General features: G+C 48.8%; 1 protein-coding gene and 1 long non-coding RNA gene across 4 annotated transcripts in view; one reads left to right on the forward strand and one right to left on the reverse strand.

Moving 5' to 3' along the window:
- LOC103170616 overlaps positions 1–6,842 on the reverse strand; it is a 30,275-nt gene extending 23,433 nt beyond the window's left edge. Inside the window, exon 1 of one of the 3 annotated variants that reach the window (XR_486298.3) lies at positions 6,799–6,842. This is a non-coding gene — a long non-coding RNA (uncharacterized LOC103170616). Of the gene's footprint in view, positions 1–5,800; positions 5,820–5,882; positions 5,972–6,798 lie in introns of those variants that run through there. The other 2 variants (XR_003762772.2, XR_005660594.1) reach the window with 2 other exon arrangements.
- A 268-nt stretch (positions 6,843–7,110) lies between these two features.
- On the forward strand, positions 7,111–11,060 carry CBLN1 (cerebellin 1 precursor). The gene is made up of 3 exons (XM_029074433.1): positions 7,111–7,671; positions 7,862–7,981; positions 9,258–11,060. The coding sequence occupies exons 1-3, from the start codon at positions 7,399–7,401 to the stop codon at positions 9,453–9,455; spliced, it is 591 nt and encodes a 196-aa protein (XP_028930266.1). The 5' UTR covers positions 7,111–7,398; the 3' UTR covers positions 9,456–11,060.
- The last annotated feature ends 14,634 nt before the right edge of the window (positions 11,061–25,694 follow it).

A 25,694-nucleotide genomic window follows, 5' to 3' on the forward strand; every position in this document is an offset into this window, starting at 1 on the left:
AAAAAAAACGCAGCACCTCTATGCCTTGTTCATTCACAGACCCACATGAAATCCAGAAGGCCACAAGTCTTGAGAGGGTAACCTGAGAGATGGCAATGATATGCACTTGACTAATTCTACTGCCTCAGAAGACAAGAGCATGCCCCTAACTCTGACCCTAGGAATGCTGAAACTACCTGGCTCCCATTTCCAGCTCCATCTGGGAACTCAATTCCCAGATAGGGCCAGAGAACAATCATAATAATAATGATAATGGTATTTGTTAAGTGCTCACTATGTAGTCAAGCAAAGTTCTAAGCACTGATGTAGATACAAGTTAATCAGGTTGAACAAAATCCCTGTCCCACAAGGGTCTCACAGTCTTACTCCCCATTTTATAGATGAGGTAACTGATGCCCAGAAAAGTTAAATGACTCACCCAAGGTCACACTGCAGACTAGTGGCAGAGGGGGGTTTAGAACCCAGTTCCTTCTGACTCCCAGACCCATTCTCTATCCACTAAGCCATGATGTTTTTCCTAGACCCACGCAGTAATTATTTAAACTTTCGATTTAATAGTGAAATCAGGGTACTCTGGGCAATCCCTGTGTGAACCAAATCTTTCAATAAATATTCGACTACAGAATAGCAATGAATTCCATATTTGTGAAAGTTATGCCAGACACACACATATTATTTTTAAGCTATGCAAACAGATTTAGATGAGTGACAGTTGATACAACTTTAGGCTCTACTTAAGGAAAGTATTCAAGTGAAAATATGTATGTTAATTTCGGTCAACAAAACATGCTAAAACTGGCACATTCAAATCAGCTCTGTCTAGAGCTGGGGTAACCCAAACTTCTCTAGCTGGGATTCACTACATTTGGCATCTCAGCATTCTCGGCTACATCTATTTGCATCGAGGGGAAAAGAAACAAGGTCAAGAAACGTGAAGAATGCCCAGCATATTGCCAAATACAAATTTTTCTCTAGTTCCTGCATGCTGAAAGGTATTTGCCACAATCCACAATCCCATGAAGGGGGTCAAATTCCGTGTTCACACAGGCTCTTTCTGTAAGTGGCACTCCAATGCCAGGTTAAAAATTATCACCAAATATACCTTTTAGCAACACTGAACATTCAAAACATTCAAATGGTTGATTGATTAGGCTTGTTAGCAAATCCTTCCCTACTCCTGGATGTATCTATTTGGGTTTGAGGACTTTATATGCTTTCCTCCCTGGTCGGGGACTCCACCTGATGGAAAGTTGCAGGATTAGAGTCTGGGAAGCCTGTAGTCTCCAACCTCACCCCCGCCCCTCTCAATCCTGCTTCTGGTTTGCCTCGCCTTTCCTGAGGTCTCACAAAAGAGACAAAAGGACGGATGTGGTTTAGGCCAATCACGGGGTGGCAAGTAATAGTAACAGTCATAGTAGGAATACTTGCAGTTGCAGCAGCAGCAATACTATTTATTAAGTGTTTACAATGGATAAAGCCCTGTGCTAAGTGCTAGAAAAGAAGAATGTGGTTGACATGTTGACAGAAATATGGCTTCCAAAACACTGCTCTTACCTCCAGAATGTTTCTTGTTAATTGTAGGTAAGCAGCCAGTACATCATTCAGATTTTTCTCTTCAGAAAACATGCTTGCCCCACACCAGAAATTTACAGCAGGATAATTTTTTGGTTGCCTTAGGGGTCTGACCACAGTTTTTATTCCCCAAAACTGAGCACAACAGTTTGAACTCCTCATGTCAATTAATCAAGCCATCCTATTTTTGGAGTGCTTACTGGGTGCAGAGCACGGAACTAAGCGATCGGTAAAATACAATATAACAGAGGCGGTAGACGTGTTCCCTGCCCAAGCTTATAGTCTAGAGAGGGAGACAGCCATTAATAGAAATAAACAGTTTACCGATATGTACATAAGTGCTGTGGGGCTGTAGTGGGGCGTGGAATAAAGGGAGCAAATCAGGGCGACGCAGAAGGGAGTAGGAAAGAGGAAATGAGGGCTTCGTCGGGAAAGGCCTCTCGGAGGAGAGGGGCCTTCAACTGGACTTTGAAGGTGGGGACAGTAATTGTCTGTCGGATATGAAGAGGAAGGGCATGCCAGGCCAGAGGTAGGACGAGGGTGAGAGGTCGGCGGCGAGGTAGATGAGATTCAGGTACAGAGTAGGTTGTCACCAGAGGAGCAAAGTGTGTGGGCCGGGTTGTATTAAGAGCAGTGAGCTGAGGTAGGAGGAGGCAAGGTGACTGAGTGTCATTTCTGGGACACTACTAGAGGGGTCTTCTGGTAAATGGTTTGTCTTAAAACAATCTGCTTCACGCACAAGTGCCCTGCTTCCCCACACTCAAAACAGCTATACGTTAAATCGCCTATCCTAAGTTTATTTTTAACTTTGGCATATGAACTACTTTGAACAAAATAAAAGCTTGTAAATGGTTCTACATCATTTGTTGAGATCTCGCTGAAATAGAAAATACCAGCTAAAGAAAAAATTGCCAACAGACCAGAGTAAAAATATTTCTGATTTTCATCACTTGAAAGTCTCATTTTAGAACGCAAAATGAAGATGATTACAAGTCACAATATCTTCTTGAGATCCACCTGCTTGGGTTAACCTGATTAAAATGCAAATTTTGTTTCTCTTTAGGATTTTCTGCCACGTGTTATAACATCAAAGATTAAGGTTTGGGTTGTGCAATTTTTAAAGTGGATCTTGTCCATTAAATATTCTAATTTTAAATAAGGTATAATAAATTTTTATTTTGTAGTCACAACACTATCATAGAGTCTTTCTGGAGGTATATTTTAAATTTGGGCATTTTGTGCTGTAATATGACTTTTAGAGGTACCATAGGATTCATTGATAGAGCTACTTGTGACCCAGTGGCCCATTAATTACAGCATGTACCAAATAGCGATAATAATGCCAGCTTCCTCAGGAAGGAAGTGGGGTAGAAGTCTTGATTCTAATGATACCCTTCCCCCCATGTTCCTCTAGCCAGGAATCGCTTCCATTTCACTTGCCATTTTACTAAGTTCTCTTGCCACTACTTTAGAAAACTGTGAATCTTTCTGAAATCCTTGATTCCAGCGAGCAATCCAATACCGATATGACTAAAAGAAAGAGTCCATTAATAAACCTACATCTTCTGATAGAAGACAAGCCTAACCAAACCGAACATGTCTAATCAAAAATATAGTAAAGAACTCTTCTATATCTCCCCAAATAAACAATCTGAAACAACAGGAAAATTACATCTTGGAAAATTCCTAGAGCTTCATGCTACGTGAGGGGTTTTTTTCCCCCCCTCACATGAACACCTATTTAAATAATGATGGACCTGTATGCTAAATTCTTACTAACATATGTTTCAGGAGAGTTAATCATTCTTTTCAAAATAATGATGGAATTGCTTAGACTGATAGAGTCTCCTTGCAAACATAAAGAAGAAACTGCATATTTTGTTATTTCCATAAGAGCTGGCACACCTTAAAAAATATTATTTCAAAAAATGAGAGAGGTAAATTCAACTCTGTAGAATTGCACTGAGAAAAGGCATTGTAAACATGCATATCACCACTAGATCCTATTTCACACACCGATCCTAAACCTGGTCTGATTTGCCATTCACAAACGGAGGGCAAAGTCCAAAGACCTTAGATGTGGGGCACCATTCAATATAGAATTTTTTTTTAAAGTTTCAAAGTATGAGCATTTTATCACAGCCTTTGTTTTGGGACCTTTTAAAAAAGAGGCAACCACCCCGGCATTAGAATTACAGGCCAAAATGGCACCCTTTCAAACTGTCCATATGGATAACAATTTGAATCTACAGCACACTAAATCGTGAAAAACATGACACTTTAAAAGATAGCTGCAGCGTTGTCTTTTGGAATGCCTGTAGTGTAGACACAAAACAAAAAGTATTATTTCAGACTCTCTTCAAAGGAACCAGGATTAGGTTGAAATTTCAGCAGTTTACAAAACCATTATCCCACGTTTTTCCAGCTTACTTAAAATATGATGCTCAGACCCAAGTTGTACCTTGATTCCATGAAATCTTAAATTCTACACCTGACAATAGAATAGTGTCTCTAAGGTGCAACTCTCTGAAGAAGATGAATCGAATGCAGAGGAATTGTACCGTAAGGGGTTTTGAATCCTGTTTGATGGCTGTGGATATCAGAGATCTTAAGTTTCAGGAGAGGATGGGTGGGAGTGAAAAAAAGTATCTGGAAATGTCCATGGAATAAATGCACTTCATCACCTTCCTCATCATTACAACAGAATAGCCGCTGCGTTATTTCCTCACAAATGGAGGGATCTCTTTGGTGGTTGGAAACAAAGCTTTGACTCCACGAACAAAAGCTATGTTTAAAGACGCCTAATTTCTTCCGGGGCCAATTAACTGGGAAAGGACACAAAAGCAACCGGGTAGATTCCTTCATTTACAATCTTAAAGTGTTTCCCAGGATAGCAACATCTCTGCAATATGCTATTCCGAAAGTTTCAGCCAGATGTTCTTATAATACTTTTGTCCTCGGTTTCCAATATCTCCACACTGAAGAAAAGTCTTAGAAGTTCCTCGTATGTGAAATTATTTTTCTTAACTCACGTATAATGATGGGTTATAAGTATCCCCAAAGGAAGCACTTTGGCAGTTTAATGAAGCAATAAACTGCATTTTATGCACATTTCCCAACTTTATTACAAGCCTCAGTTTGAAGAAAGTAAAATGGGATGTCTTCAAAACGGCCCTTTGACAACTAAAGTATTGGTAAATTTTTCAAGCTCAGGAGATAATTGCGTTCTTGCCTAGCACTGGACACACCCACCCCAACCAAATCGCTGCCTTGTCAGCAAGCTCAGAAGAGCCTTCCCTAAACGGTACAGACAACGGAAAGGAAATCCCTCCTCTCAGTTTGCTGGGCCGGAAGGCCGCGATTTTATTCTACCCACTGTGGTGGCCCAATCAATCAATCAATCAATCAATAAGCCACTCAATCAGAGGTATTGATTGAGCCTTTAATGGGTGCAGAGCACTGCACCGAGCACTATACAGTAGAGTTAAGAGGCACAATCCCTGCCCGCCAGAATTTAACAGTCTAGAGAGGGAGTCACCCTGGCTCTACTGAGCGGAGAGCCAAATCATGGTGTCAAATCACGGTTAAGCAAAGGCTGGGACTCCAAAATTAGTAAATGAGAAAATGATTTGCTTTCAGCAAGTCTTCTTTAGGAAGTGAGAAGGTCTCTTTCTGGGGATATCTTAGAGGCATTTCTGACGATGACTATTGATTCCTGGTTTCCAAGCGCTTAGTACAGTGCTCTGCACCCAGTAAGCGCTCAATAAATACGATTGATGATGATGGCGTTTGGTAAGCGCTTACTGGGTGCGAAACACTGTTCTAAGCGCTGGAGGAATGTTTAGAACGCCATTCATTCAATGGTTCTTGAATTTCACGAGCACGTTCGGCCACCCAGATGGCTCTCTCCCACACACCATCAGTTCATTATTAACAGTTTGGCCACTCACTCCTCCTCTCGCTCCCCACCTTGGATTCCCGGTCCTGCTTATTTGGAGGACATCTCACAAGCTAGATCCGGTTTCAGTCTTCTTGAAAAGCATAAACAAGACTGAGGGGCACTTACTCCCACGATCCAATTCCCTCCCACTTGTGAGTCCCGAACTGGCTTCAACGGATTCCTGAATTAACCTCCCCAAAGATATATATATATATATATATATATATATATACACACATATATATATTTAAGGTTGACAGAATTCACTGGGCGAGCTGCTCATTTTACCTTTACTATGCTCGCTGATGTCTTTCTCTTTATAATAAAGTCCTAGTAGCCCCAAGAATAAACGCGCACAGCAAACACACACCGGGAGCGAGGCTTCGTATTAAGTGCGATGACCGAGTTGGGGTTCGGCGCAGGGTCTGTTTAAAGTTGCAAGCGAGTGACGGAAACAGGGTGGTGGGAGAAAACAGACGGTGGCTGGGACCGGCAGTAAAAACGACAGGCTTTCAAAAAAGGAAAATGAGCCGATGGCCGCAGGGTGGTGGGCTCCGGCCTCCGAAGCGTCCCGGCGAGCCTCGGGGAGGGCGGGGGCGTCGGAGCTTTGGGGGAGGGGCCTCGCGGAGCCCGGGATCATTCATTCATTCATTCATTCGATAGTATTTATTGAGCGCTTACTACGCGCAGAGCCCTGTACTAAGCGCTTGGAACGCACAACCCGGCAACAGATAGAGGCAATCCCCGCCTCGGGGGAGACGGACGGACAAAAACAAGACCCGCAGCTGGGGGCCAACGGCAGCGGCCCGGAACCCGGGGGGGGGGGGGGTGTCCCAGCTCCCGGCCCCCCGAGCATCTCCGCACGGGCGGGGCTCTCCCTAGCGACGCGTTGCCAAGGAGACGCCCGGAGAGGCTGGACCGGTCGGGCAGGATGGAGAGGACGACGACGCCGCCGCCTCCCGGGGGGCGGCCACCGCCGAAGCCCCGCCCACCTCCGACGAGACCCCGCCCCTCCCGCCCAAAGCCCCGCCCGTTTGGCCCCAGAGCCCCTCCCCTTCCCGGCGCCCACGCAGGCGCCTCCGAGCCTCCGAGCGAGCCGCCCTGGCAGCCCGTTACGCAGACGCGGTCCTCCCCGCCCCTCGCCTAGCGGGACCGGTCCCCGGAGCGAGCCGAGCGCCCTCCTCCCCGCGGCTTCCCCAACCGGTCCCTTCTCTCCCCGACGGCCGGTCCCCCTCCGTCCTCCCGCCGAGCCGTCCCCGGGAAGCGGGGCAGGCGCCGCCCCCTACCTGTGCGGGGGGCGAGGGTGGCGGTGGGTGGCGGTGGGTGGCGGTGGGTGGCGGTGGGCGCCGGGGCAGGAGGGCAGGGGGGGCGCCGGGCGCTCCGTCCCTCCGTTCCCACCCTCGGCCGGCTCCGGGGCCGGCGCTGCCCCGCGCCTCCCGCCGGCCGGCATCTAATAAGAACGGCGCCCGTGTCAGGTGGCCGCGGGCGGACGGCGCCGCCATTGGCGGAGAGGGGAGCGCCGCGCCTTCCCATTGGCGGAGGGGCGGGGCCCGGTTGCCGGGGGGCGGAGCGGCCGGGCGGGCGGCCGGGCAGGCGAGCGGGCAGGCGGGCGAGCGGGCGGGTGGGCGGCCGCCTTTGTGCTCGCCGGCTGCGCGCTCCGTCCGCCCGACCTCCGGCTGCAGCGCCGGCCGCATCGGGAGCGGGAGGGAGGAGCCGGGCTGCAAGCAGCGGCGGCGGCCATGCGTCCGCTGGCGGGCCGCCCCTGAGCCCCGGGGCCGGCGGGGAGGGAGCGGGCGCCACCCGAGCCGAGGAGGAGCCGAGCCCCGCCGGGGGCGGGGGGCGGGGGGCGGGGCGAGGCGAGGCGAGGCCGCCGGGGTCCGGCCGCGATGCCGGGCGCCCCGGAGCTGCTGCTGCTGCTGCTGGGGGCGGCGGCCTGGCTGGCCGGTCCGGCCCGCGGCCAGAACGAGACGGAGCCCATCGTCCTGGAGGGCAAGTGCCTGGTGGTCTGCGACTCCAATCCCACGTCCGACCCCACGGGCACGGCGCTGGGCATCTCCGTGCGCTCGGGGAGCGCCAAGGTGGCTTTCTCCGCCATCCGGAGCACCAACCACGAGCCCAGCGAGATGAGCAACCGCACCATGATCATCTACTTCGACCAGGTGAGGCACGGCCCCCCGCGCCCCCGTCGGGGAGGGGGTTCGGGGAGGGGGAGGCCGGGGTCGAAGAGAGAGAAGAGCAAAGGAAAAAGGAAGCCGCCGCCGCCGCCGCCGCTCCCCCGGGGGGTGGGGTGGGGGGCGGGCGAAGACGCTCAGCCCCTTCCCCCCCTTCGCCCCTTGCGTCCCGTTGCAGGTACTAGTGAACATCGGCAGCAACTTCGACTCGGAGCGCAGCACTTTCATCTCCCCGCGGAAAGGGATTTACAGTTTCAACTTCCACGTGGTGAAAGTCTACAACAGACAGACCATCCAGGTCAGCCTCCGAAGCCCGCCCCCCGCCCCCACATCGGCCCCGGGGAAGGGCTAGGGGATGGACGTGGGAGGGGGTCGATCCGGGGATCGATCGATCCATCCCTCGGTGAGGCGGACGGTGCGCTTGGCGTCCGCGGGGGACGGGGCTTGGGGAGAGGAAGGGGGTTGCCCGGCTGACAGAAGGGTCCGGTGGTCTGCGAGGGGGTCCCCGGGGCTCCCCTTCCCATTATCGTCCTCTCCTCCCCGCCCTCGGAGGGACCTCTAGTCTCCTCTCTCCGAGAGGGGAGGGAAGCAGGGGGTCCCAGGGGGGAAAGTTGGAGGCGAAGCGCGCGTTCAGAACGCTGGACGGGAGTCCTCCCGGACGGCTCCAGGGGGGCAGAAACCTTCAGGTCAGCTCTGCCCAAAACTGGCCGGGGAAGGGGGCGATGGGGGGGGGGGGAGAGAGGGAGGGAGGGGGTGGGGGGTCCTCAGGGGCTGGTCGTGAGGTGGGCAGAGGGGCTCTAGGAAGCCTCTGTCCGTTGTCTTCTCCGCCCGCGGTCGGACAGGGCGCACAAGGAGGGAGGTTTGCCCAGCATCCCGGGAGGGGGGAGGCCCCGGCCCCCTCCAGCAGCGGGATGGAAGGCGGATCGCTCCGGCCGGGATTTCCCCCTCTGCTTGGCCCTGCAGCCCCCGCCGCGCCCCTCGAGGGGTGACCAGCCGAGCCCCCCCACCGGACCCCCATTCCCCGTCCCACCGCTCTTTCCCAGCCTCCCGTCCTTCTTGCTTAACACCCCCCACCCCCGCCCCAGATCATCTGGGAGAGATGCGCTGGACCCCCGGACCGTCGATCCATCCATCGATGGAATCGCTGGAAGGCTTACTAGGTGCCGAGCACTGTCCTAAGCGCTGGGGAGAGTGCAGTAGAATGAGCAGGCGCCTTCCCTGCCCACAAGGAGTCAGCCGGAAAACCCCGTAGGAAAGGGGCGAGGTTTCGGGAATCTGTCCTTTGCTTCTCCGTGGGCAAAGCACCGGGCTCGGATGCCGCCTCTCCAAGTGGCACGTAGCTCGCCCCCTCCCCGTTGCTTTGCCCCCACTAAAAAACTTCATTTGATCGATTGCGGAGAAAAGAAAATCCGCTTACACACACACACACACACACACACACACTCCCCCCCCCCCCCCCTTTTGGACCGTCAGTCCCTTCAGGCGGAATTTGGGGAGGTTTGCCGCAACGTTTTGGGCTTTGGGCTTCGGTCGGGCTCCCGTGACGCCGTTTTCTGTGTTCCGCCGCCCTCCAGGTGAGCCTGATGCTGAACGGCTGGCCGGTGATCTCGGCCTTTGCCGGGGACCAGGATGTGACCCGGGAGGCGGCCAGCAACGGCGTCCTGATCCAGATGGAGAAGGGGGACCGGGCCTACCTCAAACTGGAGCGGGGAAACTTGATGGGAGGCTGGAAATATTCTACCTTCTCTGGATTTCTCGTGTTCCCTCTCTAAAGGACTCCTCGCTAGAACGGAGGGAGAGAGAGAACGAGAAAGAGAGATAAAGCAGCACGTCTTGAGAATTTCGTACAGATTCCCAAATTGTAGCTGGGTATAAAGAGCTCTGGACAGCAAACTCTTTCTGTTCATTTAGTAAAAGAAGCTCAATTCCGCGTAGGTCTGTGTACACGTTCCGAATAATATGATTTCCCTCCCCCTTCTTCGGTTGTTGTAGCCAAGAGAGGCCGCGTTGTAATTGGCTTTGACCTCCAATAACCAAATGCTCCCTCTCCCCCATCCCAAAGTAGCTTAAAAATCGAACGGACAACAACCCCAAAGCCTTTGTATTTCGATGGTGTAAGTCTTCAAATATTTCTCCCTTGGTCGACTTCCCGCTGACTCCGTCGTTCTGCTGATACTTAACAGTGTTCTTCTCCGTAGCCCTTTCCGGGGGGGTGGTCTTCTGCGTTTCGAAAGCGTTGCTCTTAAACTTGGATAAGAGTTAACTTTCAGAAGGTATTTTTGAATACACGGATGCCATGGCGAAAGAAAGAAAAAAAAAAAAGACTCGCTTCGCTGTTGACTGGCTGACAGTTCCAAAAAAAAATTTATACACGAAGATCTATTCCCGGTGGCAACTGATGGAATAGAATATTTCAGTATTTCTATGTAATATTCAGAGTGATTGTGAAAATATAAGGCTGCTAAATGTTTTGATGCTTGTTTCGCTCTCGTAAAAATGTGGCCCGACTAAACGCCAAGAAGTATATCGAACTTTTACTCTCTTACTCTGTAATATATGTGTGAATATCGGAAATTTCATTTGGCTTCGATTCAATAAAGTTTCAAGGGGACTTTTATTTTCCTTAAAGAGAAATAAGGTTTCTGAATGCCGCCCATCCACTCTCGACGGGTCCGAGGTGGGAGGAAAGAACGGATGGGAAGGGACGAAAGAGGTTTCGATGCCGTAATCTTTAGGGGCTCGGCCCCAAGAGGAAGGGCATTTCGGGGATAGAGTCGTCCAGAAGACGATGAGAAGAGGAGGCGGCCGACGGGGGAGGCCGCAGCCGTGCCTGCGAGTGTCCGATCTCTCGCACGGTCGCACAATTTAGCGGTCGATGGGTCTGAGAAACTGAGCATCGTTATCCGTCAGGTCGGAGCCCGCCTTCTCGTAGCTTTTCTGCAATCCTTCCATCGGGAGAGAAAAGCATTCCCCCCTCGCAGCCAACGGGAGCGCCATCCGAGAGGACAGCTCCCCGCGCTAGGACAAACCGTACCGAATACTCTAAATGAATCCTAAATTTAAATTTCACAGAAGGGGAATCCGCCCGGTTCCGTACGGAATCGCCCCCACGTAAGCCCAGCTTGTTTTTACCATCGTCTGTATTATAGAATCCGAATCCGATGACATTTTATACAAGCGTCTCTCAAACCCTTATCCTGTACACTTATTGGTTTAGCTAGGTATTATTTTGTTTACGGTCTTTAAGAGATGTAAATGCTATAATTTTTTTGCAGTACTCGGAGATTACTACTTTTATTAAAGGGTCCGCAAAAGATTTTGATTGTATCTAAATATGTGAAAGCAAAAGTGTAATAAACAAGTTCATTTTAAGACTGGAAGGCAGCCGGAGTCACTTCCCAAACTTGGAGTTCCAGGGCGCGGGGGCTGGGGCGGGGGTGGGGTGAGGAAAGGCTTCTTTCGGAAGGAGCGGTCCTCCAAAATTCCCGGTCGCCAAACTCGGCTCGGAGCGCACACGGTTAAACGTCTTGTGGCTTTTTCCAGCCCCCGGGTTTCAGGGAGGAATTTAATTAGCTCCTCGGGGGGCGTTTAATACTAGCATAATAAGCAACCCTTCCTTATTTACCCACCGTTCTTTTTTGGGGGGGGAGTGGGGGGTGGTGATAGCCGGGTTCTTTTCCCTCTCCGCCGGCCCAGCTGCCAGGATCTCCTGAAATTTCTCTTTTCACAAGAGGAGCCCCCTCATCTCCAAGCTCCCTCCCCAAACCCCTGAGGGGAAACGCTTGAGGCAGGGGGGGACGCGTGCCTGAGGGAGTCGGAGAGGCTTGGATCTTGGGGTCTGACTTGTGAGGTCTGGGATTTTTTTTTTTTCCTCTTCAAAAGACACCGTGCCTTGATGGCGACTGTGAGCCTCACGTGGGACAATCTGATTACCCTGTATCTACCCCAGCGCTGAGAACAGTGCTCTGCACATAGTAAAAGCGCTTAACGAATACCAACATTGTTACTATTATGGCGTACTGAGCAGGGGGAGAGCCCTGCAGGGGGAAAGAAAGGAGGTTACCTAGCTACGAAAAAGAGGGAGGGAGAGGGTCACGGAAAAAAAACTTTTTTTTTTCCATGTAGAGTTTCGGTGCCTGGGATGTTGGGACCCTCTCGTCCCGTCTTTCCTAGCCCCTCCTCAGCCTGACGGCCGGGATGGCCTTCCCAGACCCCCGACTCTCCTCCACCTTCGGGGAGGTATCCAGAACCCCGGTTTTGAGCCGCTAAGGGCGACCTTTGGCTAAGGACAGAGAAGAGGGAGGGCCAGGATGGGGAGGGCGGGGGCTCTCCCTCCCTCGTCCCCCTCCTCCTCACCCCCACACAGACCCCTCTCCCGTGGGGCGGCCCTGAGAGAGCCAACTTCATTAAGACCGTGAGCCCCACGTGGGACAGGGACTGTGGTGTTCGTTAAGCGCTTCTTACGTGTCAAGCGCTGTCCTTAGCCCTGGGGTAGATACGAGGTAATCAGGTTGTCCCACGTGGGGCTCACAGTCCTAATCCCCATTTTACAGATGAGGCAACTGAGGCAAAGAGAATGATAAAGAGATGGTAATCATTAAGCGCTTACTACGTGCCAAGCACCGTTCTAAGCACTGGGGTAGACACAAGGTAAGAGAAGCAGCGTGGCTCAGTAGAAAGAACACGGGCTTTGGAGTCAGAGTTCATGGGTTCAAATCCCGGCTCGGCCACTTGTCAGCTGCGTGACTTTGGGCAAGTCACTTAACTTCTCTGTGCCTCAGTTACCTCATCTGGAAAATGGGGATTAAGACTGTGAGCCCCACGTGGGACAACCTGATTCCCCTGTGTCTACCCCAGAGCTTAGAACAGTGCTCGGCACATAGTAAGCGCTTAACAAATACCAACATTATTATTATTATTATTATTAATCAGCTTGTCCCATGTGGGGCTCACAGTCTCAATCCCCATTTCCCAGATGAGGGAACGGAGGCACAGAGAAGCGAAGTGATTTGCCCTAGGTCACACAGTAGACAAGTGGCGGAGTCGGGATTAGAACCCACGTCCTCTGACTCACAAGCCCTTGCTCTTTCCTCTAAACCACGATTGTCCAACCCAATTTGCTTGTAGCCACCCCAGCGCTTAATACAGTGCCAGTCCCCTAGTAAGCGCTTGAGAAGCAGTATGGTGTAGTGGATAGAGCTCCGGTCTGGGAGTCAGAAGGTCATGGATTCTAATCCCGGCTCCGTCACTTATCTGTTGTGACCTTGGGCAAGTCACTTCACTTCTCTGGGCCTCAGTTACCTCATCTGTAAAATGGGGGGGTGAGACCGTGAGCCCCATGTGGGACAGGGACTGTGTGCAGGCCGATTTGATTGTAACCGCCCCAGCGTTTAGTACAGTGCTTGGCACACAGTAAGCGCTTACAAGTACCACCGTAATAATAACGATTATTATTAATAAAAATACCAAAATTTTATTAGTAGTATTATTATTCACCAGGCCGTTTGATCCAATCCCCTGATTCCAGCTGGGAGATTGTCCAGGGAATTCTTCTCCTGGGTAGCTAGCACGCTCCCTCGCAACCTCTTTCTCCTCCCCCGGGGTCGGGTCCTCTCCGCAGCCGGGGTGCAGAAGCGGACCGGGGGCTCAGCCGGACTCCTGGAGGGTCCGAGGGACGGGCCAGGGGCTCGGGGCTCGTCTCTTGGAAAACTGGCGAGTCCCACCCGGCCCTGCCCCAGCCCGGGCCTGATCGATCATTCATCTCATCGTATTTATGGAGCGCTTTCTGTGGGCGGAACCCTGTACTAAGCGTCTGGGAGAGTTCACTACCGCAATAAACAGACACATTCCCTGCCCACCACGAGCTCCCAGTCGTTTTTGTCTGTCTGGCTCCCCCGATTAGACCGTAAGCCCGTCAATGGTCAGGGACTGTCTCTATCTGTCGCCGATTTGTGCATCCCAAGCGCTTAGTACAGCGCTCCGCACACAGTAAGCGCTCAATAAATACTATTGAATGAATGAATGAATGAATGGAGGGCCATCCCTGCTGGAGCCGTCCCGCTGTCATTCCCGGCCGCGGCCCGGGATGAGTCCACTGGCCTCCGGGGGCGAGCAGCGAGGCCGTTGGCCGTCCAGTCCGCTCTGGGCTCATTAGCCGTCCCGGCCGCTTTATGAGCCATAGCGCTAATGGTAACGGCCAGGGCTGATGGATTCCTAATGCGAATATAATTACGCAGATGGAGGGGAATTCAAACATTTCCCAGCCGTTAAGTGTCGTCTTACTGGGGGGGGTGGGGAGGCGGGAAGAGAGGCGGGGGAGCACACAACGATGTCCAGACCACCCGGGGGCTGGCACCCCACGGAGGCCGGAGCCAGGGAGGGGGCCTGCAAAGGAGTTAACTAGAGCCTGGAAGGGGACTGGGGAGGTCGGGGAGGGCTGGGAAGGGAAAGGAGAAGGGGCTGGGAAGGGTGGAAGAGGGAGAGAGAGGTGGTGTGGTCTTGGAAGGGGGTTGAATTGGAACAACATGAACCTTTCTTTAGTTCTTGTCCAGACTCAGCCCCTGCGGCCACCTTGTCTTACATGGAGTTTGATGAAGCCTCTTGAGCTCGCCCCTCCTCACCCCCCGCCTCCATCCCCGAATCTTCTCCCCGCTCCCGCTCCCTTGTTCATTCTTTCATTCATTCAATAGTATCTGTTGAGCCCTTACTATGTGCAGAGCACTGTACTAAGGCTTGGAACGTACAATTCGGCAACTGATAGAGACAATCCCCGCCCAGTGACGGCCTCACAGTCTAATCGGGGGAGACAGACGGACAAAAACAAGACAACATAATCACGATCCCCCTTCCACTCAGCGTCTGGGCTCCCCCGGAGACGTTTTCCACTGAAATCAAGCCGTCAATCAACGGTATTTATTGAGCGCTTACCATGTGCAGAGCACTGAACTAAGCCTTTGGGAAGAGTACAGTACAACACAGTCGGTAGACAAGTTCCCTGCCCACGAGGAACTTCCAGCCTAGCAGAGTTTTCAATCTAATGGAAAACAAGACATCTCCCTCCTCTGCCCTGCTCGCCTCTCTCCTTGTCAGCTGTGTGACTTTGGGTAAGTCACTTAACTTCTCTGTGCCTCAGTTACCTCACCTGTAAAATGGGGATTAAGGTTGGGAGCCCCACGTGGGACAATCTGATAACCTTGTATCTATCCCAGCACTTAGAACAATGTTTGGCACGTAGTAAGCACTTAACAAATACCATCGTCATTATTATTATTTTCTTCCCCAGCAGCATGGCCTAGTGGATAGAGCGTGGGCTGGGAGTCAGAAGGACCTGGGTTCTCATCCTGATTCCACCAGATGTCTGCTCTGTGAGCTTGGGCAAGTCCCTGAACTTCTCAGTGCCTCACTTAGCTGTAAAATGGGGATCAAGACTGTGAGCTCCCTATGGGACGGGGACTATGTCCAGCCTGATTAGCTTGTATCCACCCCAGTGCCCAGTACAGTGCTTGACACGTAGTAAGTGCTTAATCAATACCTTTATCATCAGCAGCAGCTTGGGTGGGCCACCCAAACAGGGAGTGTTTAGCTTTGTTTACCGGGATTCAGGATGGGAGATGGAAAATGGGGATGAGGTGTTCTCCCTTCCTATATCCCCATTCGGATCCACCCCGGCTTCCAGGAACAGAGAGCAGCCGGGCCCTGCCACACCTCTGCCACCCTCCTCTGCCACCTGCAGTCTGGCCTCGGGCTATGGCAGGGTGGAAGACATGTTAAACTGTGCCAACTGTGAAAAGCAGCATGGTCTAATAGATAGAGCGTGGGCCTGGGTTCTAATTCCAGCTCCTCTGCTTGTCTGCTGGGTGATCTTGGGCAAGTCACTTCACCTCTCTGTGCCTCAGTTACCACATCTGTAAAATGGGAATTAGGAATGTGGGACAGGACTGTGTCCAACCTGATTAGCTTGTATCTACCCCAGTGCATGGTGCCTGCTACAGAGTAAGGGTTTAACAAATGCCATGGGAAAAAAAAAGACAAGAAAAAGCTGAGCATGTTTAGAATTGCTCCTGTTGCATGACTGGGATTCTATCTGGGACCAGGCTGACAGTGGCCAAACTGGGTCTCACCATCAGAAGAAAGAGAGTCAGGGTGGGGAGACGGGAGTCCTGTCTCCAAACTGGAGACCATTTACCTCAGTCAATCGATCCATGAGTCAGTCGTATTTATTGAGTCCTTACTGTACATGTAGAGCACTGTGCTAAGCTCTTGGGAGAGTAAAATACAATGTCCACAATGATCTTACAGTCTAGAGGGCAACCCAGGGCACCCATTCATGTAGGTGGGGCACCCGTGTCCTAAAGTGGGAACATGGCTGATGATTGCCAGTCATCCCAGAGCCCTCCTGGAGGGGCACAGGCAGCTGGACCATCTTCTGAGAGACCACTGTCTTCTGTGTGCAGGTGGCTACCGCATTAGAGGATGGAGGAGAAGACAATCTCAGGGCCCAGAATCCGAGCAGAGAAACTGATTCTAGCACTGGTGGTTTATGAAATGCCACTCACACTCTCTGCCGGCCTGGTGTCCCTGTGGGCATGGAGTGCAATGAACCACATTTCCTCTTTAGAATTCCTGCGAACATTTCCTTCAGGAAGCCTTTCCTGATTTATCTGTCATCTCCTCATCCTACTTTCCCTCCCTCCTGAGTCATCCATGCACTTATCACCACAATACTTGTGCACGCATGTTCCTTCCTTTACTTGTAATTAAATTTAGTATCTGTCTCTCCCACTGATCCTTCAAGGCAGGGATCATGTCTACTAATTCAACTGTACTCTCCCAAATGTTTAGTCTGTGCACAAAGTAAGTGCTAGGTGAAGAGTAGCTAAGAAGCAGCAAGGCTTAGTGGAAAGATCCCGGGTTTGGGAGTCAGAGGTCGAGGGTTCTAATCCCGGCTCCGCCACTTGTCAGCTGTGTGACTGTGGCAAGTCACTTTACTTCTCTGTGTCTCAGTTACTCATCTGTAAAAGAGGGATTAAGGCTGGGAGCCCCACGTCGGACAACCTGATAACCTCGTATCTATCCCAGTGCTTAGAACAGTGCTCGGCATGTAGTAAGTGCTTAACAAATACCATTATTATTATGTCACTGATGGCTTGATTGATCAGGTGTAGCAGGACTTTCCTCAGTGAAAGGCAAGCAGTCAATGCATCCTAAATGGTGCAGAGCACTGTACTATGCATTGGAGCATGTAATATAACAGTTGGTAGACACGTTCCCTGCCCACAGTACGCTTACAGTCTAGGGGGGAGGAGGGAAAGAGAGCAGAGTGCTGCTCACAGAGCTGGGAAGGGTGTGGGCGAAAGATTGAGGATGAAATGAAACTCTAGGTTGTGTGGGAGCTAAGGCCCCCACACATGGTCCCCAGGCTCCAGGCAAGGTTTGAAATATCTAAACTGTTCCTCCCTTCTAGAATGCCTGACTCCTGAGCTCTACCTAGATCATGAATGGAGGTAAAGATGGTCTCAATACAAATCCCAAATCCCCCATGGCTATATTGGCACTGCCAGGATATTTCTGGGTTCAGAGGAGTTGCTGCTGGGCCCACTCTTGGCATTTTGAAGCCAGGTCTGAAAGAGGAGAAACTTGTCAGTTTTTTGACCAGGACTTTCTTTTCCACCCTCAATAATCATTTTAAAAAATGATGGTATTTGTTTAGTGCTTACGCCAAGCACTGTTCTGAGCACTGAACCATACCCTCACTGCTCACTCCAGCCTATGAATCTCCTTGCTCACTAATAACCTTGCCTTTTTTAGACTAATAAGCTCGTTGTGGGCAGGGAATATGTCTGCCATCTCTGTTGTTCTGTGCTCTCCCAAGTACTTAGTTAAGTGCTCTGCACTCGGTAAGCACTCAACAAATACCATTGATTGATTGATTTGCTAGGAGTCCTCAGAATACACAGTGGGAATACTCTGATCTAGCCTCTCCTCTTTCCTGTCCTAGGTGGGCTGAGGTGGGGGGTGGGGGCAGGGAGCATGATTTTAGGATTCTTCTGCAGAGGGGGTGCCTAACATAGAGGGAGGGTCTCTCGTCCCCAAGGAGAATTTTCTACGGGCCCCAGCATTCAGAAATTCTGCTAAGAGGCTCTACCTAGATCAGCCCTGCTCACCTGAACTAGCATGCTTACTCAGTGATATGCCAGTGTTTTTTCTTCAGTCATCAGAATTTATTGCAGACTTTTCTAGGTAAAGTTTCAAAGAGGGACGGGGGAATTTCTCGTGCAGTCTGTTAACAAAGGCCAGGGAACTGGTGGTCTATTTTCTCCCTTTTAAACGGCCCTGAGAGCTCCAATTCTATATTCGAAAAAAACAACCCCCAAACAAAAAAAACCCGTTCTTTGTGTTCTGCAAAGCTCTAAAATAAACGCTGCAGCATGCCCTTTTGCTGAGCAGTCGGATGATTTTATAATTGCTAAAGTGCTCCATATATAGTATTAAAAATGCAGCAGATGAGAAGCCTACCAAATTATCAACCTATCTTTATAGAATCCAGCCAATTTAGGTTTCAGTAATGCTCCGACTGTTTAGTTTATTATTATTATTTTTTAAAAAATACATTTAGGGAGACTGGATGATTCGCTGGCTCTGAAGCTGGGGAGAGTCTATGAGGTGTGGTGAGGACTGTCACTACCAATCATTTGATTTAGGCTGATCAAGGGGATGGGGTATAAAAGTCCAATTCATCAAGGGCTCATCTACCTGTCCCCCTTACATCTCCCACCCACTCAAGAGGCAGCATTACCTAGGGGAAAGAGCACAGACTTGGGAGTCAGAAGACCTGGTTTTTAATCCTGGCTCTGCCACTTGTCTGCTGAATCCTGGCTCTGCCACTTGTCTGCTGTGTGTCCTTGGGCAAGTCACTTCACTTCTCTGTTGCCTCAAGTACCTCATCCGTAAAATAGGGATTAAATTCTACTCCCTCCTACTTAGATTGGGAACCCATTGTGGAACAGGGACTGTGTCTATCCTGATTAACTTTTATCTACTCCAGTATTTAAAACAGTGAGTGGCGCATAGTAAATGTTTAACAAGAACCATTAAAAAAAAGAAAAGCTCTGTGATTGGAAGTGAGTGTCCAGAAGATGAGAAATAAACACATTATCAACAGGAATAATTATAATAAATACCATTACTCATAAACAAGACACTATAAACCAGGCACTGTACTTCCCAAGCGCTTAGTACAGTGCTCTGAACACAGTAAGTGCTCAATAAATACAATTGAATGAATGAATGAATATTTTCCTCTGTTTTTTAGAGCACCATCTTTTTTTCTTTTAATAGTATTTGTTAAGTGATTACTAGGTTCCAAGCTCTGTTCTAAGTGCTGAGATAGTGATACAAGGTATCAGGTTGGACAGATAAGGTAACTGGGGTACAGAGAAGTTAAGTAACTTGCCCAAGGTCACACGGTAGACAAGTGGCAGAGCTAGGATTAGAATCCAGGTCCTTCTGACTCCCAAGGCCATGCTCTATCCTCCAAGACAAGCTGCAGCTTGGAGTTGAAGAATCTTTGGAGGTATAGACGAGGAGATAGAAGGTGATGAAATGAATTCATCATATGTGTAAATGAGAAAACAAATCAACAAGAATGTTTCTATCATTATGGAAAATTAGGGCCCATTTGTCTCTGGAATGTTGCAATCAGCTTCCATCCAAACTGCCAGGACCCTGGTCCAATCTGGCTAATCAGATTGACTCAACAACTGTATCAACCTCCCTGCAGACCTCCTTGACTCCAGCCTCTCCCCTCTCCAGTCCATGTGTCTCTGTTTCCTGAATCATTTTTCTTAAAAAATATTTTGCATACACCTGCTCAGATCTAACCTCCGATGATTACCCATTCCTCTCCACATCAAGCAGGAACTCCTGACCTTCAGTTTCAAGGCGCTTAGTCAGCTCTCTCCCTCCTACTTATCTTCACTCCTCTCCCACTACACCTTGGCTCACTTGCTTTACTCCAACCAAGGCAACCTACTTACAGTGCCTTGGTCTCATCTCTCTCGCTATCAACCTCTCATTCATGCCATCTCTTCTGTCTGGGACTCCCTCCCTTTTCATATACCACCATCCACTGTTCTAACCATCTTCAAGGGCCTTCTGAATTCATCATCATCTCCTCCAGGAAGACGTCCTCAATTACTCTTTTCTCTCTCTGGCCTATTCCCCTTCCCTTACCGCCATTTCAACACTTTGGCATCACTTAAGAACTTAGATACTCACCATGACCCCCTTCAAATAGCATTTATGGGCATAGCTTTAAAACTCTTGTTTTCCCCTACCTGTAATTTATTTTCAGGTCTGCATTAGTAAGATCCTTGAGGGTAGCTGTTGTCTCTTTTATTGCACTCTCCCAAGGGCTTAGTTTACTTCACAGTGCAGAATAAGCACTCCGTACATACTACTGATGGAAGGATGAAAAAAGCTCATTGTGGGCAGGGAATGTGTCTGTTTATTGTTGTAGTATACTCCCCCAAGTGCTTAGTACAGTGCTCTGCACACAGTAAGCGCTCAGTAAATATGATTGAATGAATGAATGAAGAGTTGGAGAGGGTTCAGAGAAGGGCAAGCAAGATGATCGCATCTAGGGTGGAATGGCTTCTTCACTAGAACAGTCTGTAAAGATTAAGACTCTTCATACTGGAAAGGCAAAAGGGACAGGATGGAATTTTTCACAGTAATGAAGGTCAGGGAAGAGAGAGCAAAATTGTCATTCACCAACTCATTAATTCAATAGTATTTATTTAGAGTTTACTATGTGCAGAGCGCTGTACTAAGCACTTGGAATGGACAAATCGGTAACAGAGACAGTCCCTGCCCTTTGACGAGCTTACAATCTAATCGAGAAGCAGGGTGGCTCAGTGGAAAGAGCCCGGGCTTTAGAGTCAGAGGTCATGGGTTCGAATCCCGGCTCTGCCACTTGTCAGCTGTGTGACTGTGGGCAAGTCACTTCACTTCTCTGTGCCTCAGTTACCTCATCTGTAAAATGGGATTAAGACTGTGAGCCCCACGTGGGACAACCTGATTCCCCTGTGTCTACCCCAGTGCTTAGAACAGTGCTCTGCACATAGTAAGCACTTAACAAATACCAACATTATCATTATTATTATTAATCGGGGGAGACAGACAGACAGGACAATAGCAATAAATAGGATCAAGGGGATGAAAATCTCATTAAAACAATAGCAAATAAATAGAATCAAGGTGCTGTACATCTCATAAACAAAATAAATAGAGTAATGAAAATATATACAGTTGAGCAGATGAGTACAGTGCTGAGGGGATGGGAAAGGAGAGGGGGAGGAGCAGAGGGAAAGGGGGGAAAAGAGGGCTTAGCTGAGGAGAGGTGAAGGGAGGGTAGCTCATACGACAACAGGGCAAAAGGTTATACATGCAGTTATCTGTACACAGTGAGCTCTCAATAAATGTCACTGATTGATTGATTGGTTAATTGATTCAAGTTTGAAGGTGATACGTTCAAATGAAACAAAGAAACCCTTTTGGGTCCAATGAACATATTGAATTCAAACCCACAGGAAATGGTATAGGCAGAAAATATCCTCAAATTCCAAAGGAATCTGGATAGATCTATGGACTAGAAGTTCATCATGGGTTATTTGTGTGAATCATAAGTGATGCTAAAAGGCCTATTCCTAATGGTGGTTCGATATCAAGGGTGGTAGTCATACTTTTATTCCAAGCCCCATTGGTTACCACCATGGGAAAGAGAACAATGGACTGGATGAACCACTGATACTTAGAGTCTTACTTCCCAGTGAAAGTTAGATCCTGCATCATGATTCTGGCCAACCAGATCACTGTATTTTATTCTTAGAAGAGCTGCATGCACCAAGTTTTAATAGCATGGTGCTCTCCCAGCAGAGAACTACTGATCAAACAATCAAGCAATCAATGGTATTTATTGAATGCTTATTGTGTGCAGAGCACTGTACCCCACGCTTGGGAGAGTACAGTACAGTAGAGTCGGGAGACACAATCCCTGCCTGCAAAGAGAAGCAGAGTGGCTTAGTCGCTCTGCCACCTGTCTGCTGTGTGACTTTGGGCAAGCCATTTAACTTCATCTGGAAATTGGTGATGAAGACTGTGAGCCCCATGTGGGACAACTTGATTACCTGGTATCTACCCCAGCGCTTAGAACAGTGCTTGGAACATAGAGAGTGCTTAACAAATACCATAAAAAAAGAACTTACAGTCTGAGAGGGGGAGGCAGATATTTAAATAAATTACAAATTGGGAATTGGGGGCCTCGAGGAAAGGTGGACCCTGAAGCATAACAATTCTCTGCCAGCCTTCCTTCCCTTCTGCTGCTTGCTTCAGAATGCCTTGGTGGGGTGAAGGAGAGAGTGGCTCTGTGCCATCCCTTCAGCCCACCCCCCACCCACATAACTACTGGAGTAGTCCCATCATGACATCAAATTTCCAGGCAGGATTCACCAGGTTCTATTTAGACCATTATAGACCCAAAGGATGATTGGTCTCATAAGGGAGATCATCATCATCATTATCATCATTATCATCATCATCATCCTTCTAATAATAACAGTAATGTTTGTTAAGGACTTACTATGTGCCAAGCACTGTTTTTTTCTATTGGTATTTTTGTTAGGTACTTATTAGGTGCCAAGCACTCTTCTAAACACTGGGGTAGATACAAGACAATCAGGTTGGACGAAGTCCCTGTCCCACATGGAGCTCACGGTCTCAATCTCCATTTTACAGATGAGGTAACTGAGGCCCAGAAAAGTAAAGTGACTTGCCCAAGGTCACATAGCATACAAGTGGAGGATCTGAGATTTGAATCCACATCCTCGGACTCCCAAGCCTGTGCTCTTGCCATGTTGCTTCTCTTAACATGAACAAGCTACTTTCTCCACAGGATTTGAAGAGCATCACTGTAGGTTGAACATTCTTCTAATATAAGGCAGAGGTTGGGGGCAAGACAGAGGGTGCAAACTGGGCAATAGAGGGTTTCTACCCTAAATCTTCCAATTTCAGACATTTACTCCCAAATCCATGGTCCCCACCAGGAGTGGCTAAGAGCTAAGTAGGTTCACTTCATCACAGCCCCCTGAGGGGAAGGTGTGAGGTGGGGTTGACCTCGTTTTACAGAAGGGAAGAAAATGAGCATTAGAATAAACGACTTTGATAATTCCAACTCCCCTTAGCCACTGCCCTCTGGCGCTCAGCCAAGCCACCTGCCTGGCCGTCCCTTCCTTGTCGAAGGGAAGAGAGAGTGGGGTAAACCAGTTTCAATTTTCAAATTACCACAGTGGGCCCACACAGGAGAAGATTGTTGACTCTAGAGCACAGAAAGGGGGTGTCTTCTCGGCTACTTGGGGGTCTGTTTTCTCTGGAGTGAAGGGGGCCGTGGGCATGGAACAGCGTTCCTCACTCTACTCCATAATGAAATAGGATTTTACAAGGGATAGTGTTTCTAAATTAATTTCTGGAATCTCAGTTAAGTGCAATTAACAGCAGTATGTTTTGAGGGAGGAAGGAGAGCTTCTGTGCATGTTGGCTAACATGCCTTCCTTTAAAAGGACTTGGGTGAATATATTTTCAGAATCCATCCTTCAGATCCTACCTTAATAATGACAGCCTATGTCAACCCAGTGTGTTTCTGTCACACGGTTCCTACTCTATAATGAATGCAGTGCACCGGGGCTCTTGTACAGATTGTACCCGGCTGAGTTCCTGCCTGACTCTTATCATTTTAATTTGGCCCTTTAAACTTTCTAGTCTATCCCTGGTTTCTTTTCAGATCTTACCTGTCTGATTTTGTTGTTGTTCTTTTCTGCTCTCTTCTGACTTGAAACTTTACGATTCACCCTCCAATTCTCCTTTCCCCTTCCCCAGGGAGTTTGTTTTCTTTCTTGTTCAGGTTGTTGTTTGGATCTTTGAAAACTGCTACACCAGATGATGTGGATGTGGATGTGGATGAAGGTGAGCCATTTTTTGAAGAGAAGGAATCTCTGTGACCAGAAGCAGTCAGGACAACCATCTAACCATCTTCAACTCCACCTTTGAGTCAAACTACTCCCTGTTCCCTAGGTGTTTTTTCTGCAGTTGATCTTATTTATGTACTACAGTGCCTAACTCGCTCTTTCTGAGAGCTGACAATTTAGGTCATCCCTACCCTAGTTGACCTGTCTTCAGTTGAGCTTCCCTCAGCTTTTCTTGTGAACTTAATTAATTCCAAGCCTCAGATCTTTTCTTCTTTCCTCCATATTTTCTCCTTGCCCTTTCTGCTCATCTCCTGTGCTCAAGTGGTTGTTTTCCTCCTTCTTCTACCTAATGTGGGATCCCCCTTCCCAGCCCCACAGCACTTATGTACATATCTGTAATTTGTTTATTCAGATTAATGTCAATCTCCTAGACTGTAAGCTTATTGTGGGCAAGGAACATATGTGTTTATTGTTGCACTCTCCCAAGCACTTAGTATAGTGCTCTGCACACGGTAAGCGATCAATAAATATGATTGAATGAATGGGAGGAATTATAAGTTGGGGAACAGCTGACAAGCCATCCAAGGAAGAGAGCGATGGATAATGACATGAAAGCAGAAGAGGAGAAAGACAAGAGAGAGAAAGAGACAGGTAGAGAGACAGAGGAAGAGAGAGGGAGGCAGGAAGAGAGGAAGAAAAAGAAACCGCGAGAGAAAGAGGTAGGGAGAAGATGAGAGATAGGTAGGAAGAGGGAATGAAATAGGGAGAAAAGGAGAGACAGAAAAAGAGAGAGATAAGCTGGGAGAGAGTCTAAGCTCATTGTGGGCAGGGACTATCTATCAACTTCCTTGTACTGTACTCCCCAAGTGCTTCATTCTATGCAGTGCATACAGTAAGCACTCAATAAATATCACTGATTGATGAAAAGAGAAACTAGGAAGAGGGATAGAAAAAGCCAAGAGACAGGAAGAAAGTGAGAGACAGAAAGAAAGAAGAAAAGAAAGAGGGAGAAATGAAGAGAGAAGAAGAGAGAGGAAGACAACTGGGATGAAAGAGGGGAAGAGAACAAGGAAAAGGATGAGAGAGAGATGATCCTAGAAGTGTTCATTAGCTTCTCACTGACTCCAAGCTGGGCTTACATCTGGAGTTTAAGGCCCATCCTTCCGGTGCTCCTACCTAGAGTAGAGCTGCCCATCTTGGTGATTCTAAAAAATACAAAAGCAGCAAGAAAAATCTAAAGCCGAACTGGGTCTAGCAAGGGAAGCGGGGGAAGCCACATGGCCTAGTTGATAAGCCCGGGTCTGGGAGTCAGAAGGATCTGGGTTTGAATCCCAGTTCCTCCACATGTCTGCTGTGTGACCTTGGGTGAGTCACTTCACTTCTCTGAACCTCAGTTACCTCATCTGAAAAATGGGGATTTAATTTGTGAGCTTCCCGTGGGACAGGGACTGTGTCCAACCTGATTAATTTGTACCTAACCCAGAGCTTAGAATAGTGCTTGGCACAAAGTAAGTAATTAACAAGTACCATAACGATTGTAATTATTCATTAGAGGAGTGAAATGTGTGGGCTGGGTTGTAATAGGAGAACAGTGAGGTGAGGTAGGAGAGAGCAAGGTGTTGAGTGTCTTAAAGTCGATGGTAAGGAGTTTCCGAGGAGTTTCTATCTAAAGCCGATAGTGAGGAAAACCGGGATGGTTACACGGTTCTTTGCCACATCTTTTTCAAGGGCTCATTAGCTACTCTGAAACTCTTTCGGGTGAGTGGGGTTTATCAGCGAGTTAGGAGCAATTACCTTATGTAAAATACCATTAACTGAAGGCCTACTCGGACTCTGTGGGTCCTTGGCCAATTTAGAATTTATGTACTTTCACAATTTAAAGTTTTTTGAGAGGTCAGATATGGAATTAAACCTAACTTTCCATCTGAGTCATTGATTAATCAATTGACTGAGAGATCAGTCACTGAATGAGAACCTCTTTTGTGCAGAGGA

This window comes from Ornithorhynchus anatinus, chromosome 11, assembly GCF_004115215.2.
Source record: "Ornithorhynchus anatinus isolate Pmale09 chromosome 11, mOrnAna1.pri.v4, whole genome shotgun sequence".
NCBI classification, from domain to species: domain Eukaryota; kingdom Metazoa; phylum Chordata; class Mammalia; order Monotremata; family Ornithorhynchidae; genus Ornithorhynchus; species Ornithorhynchus anatinus.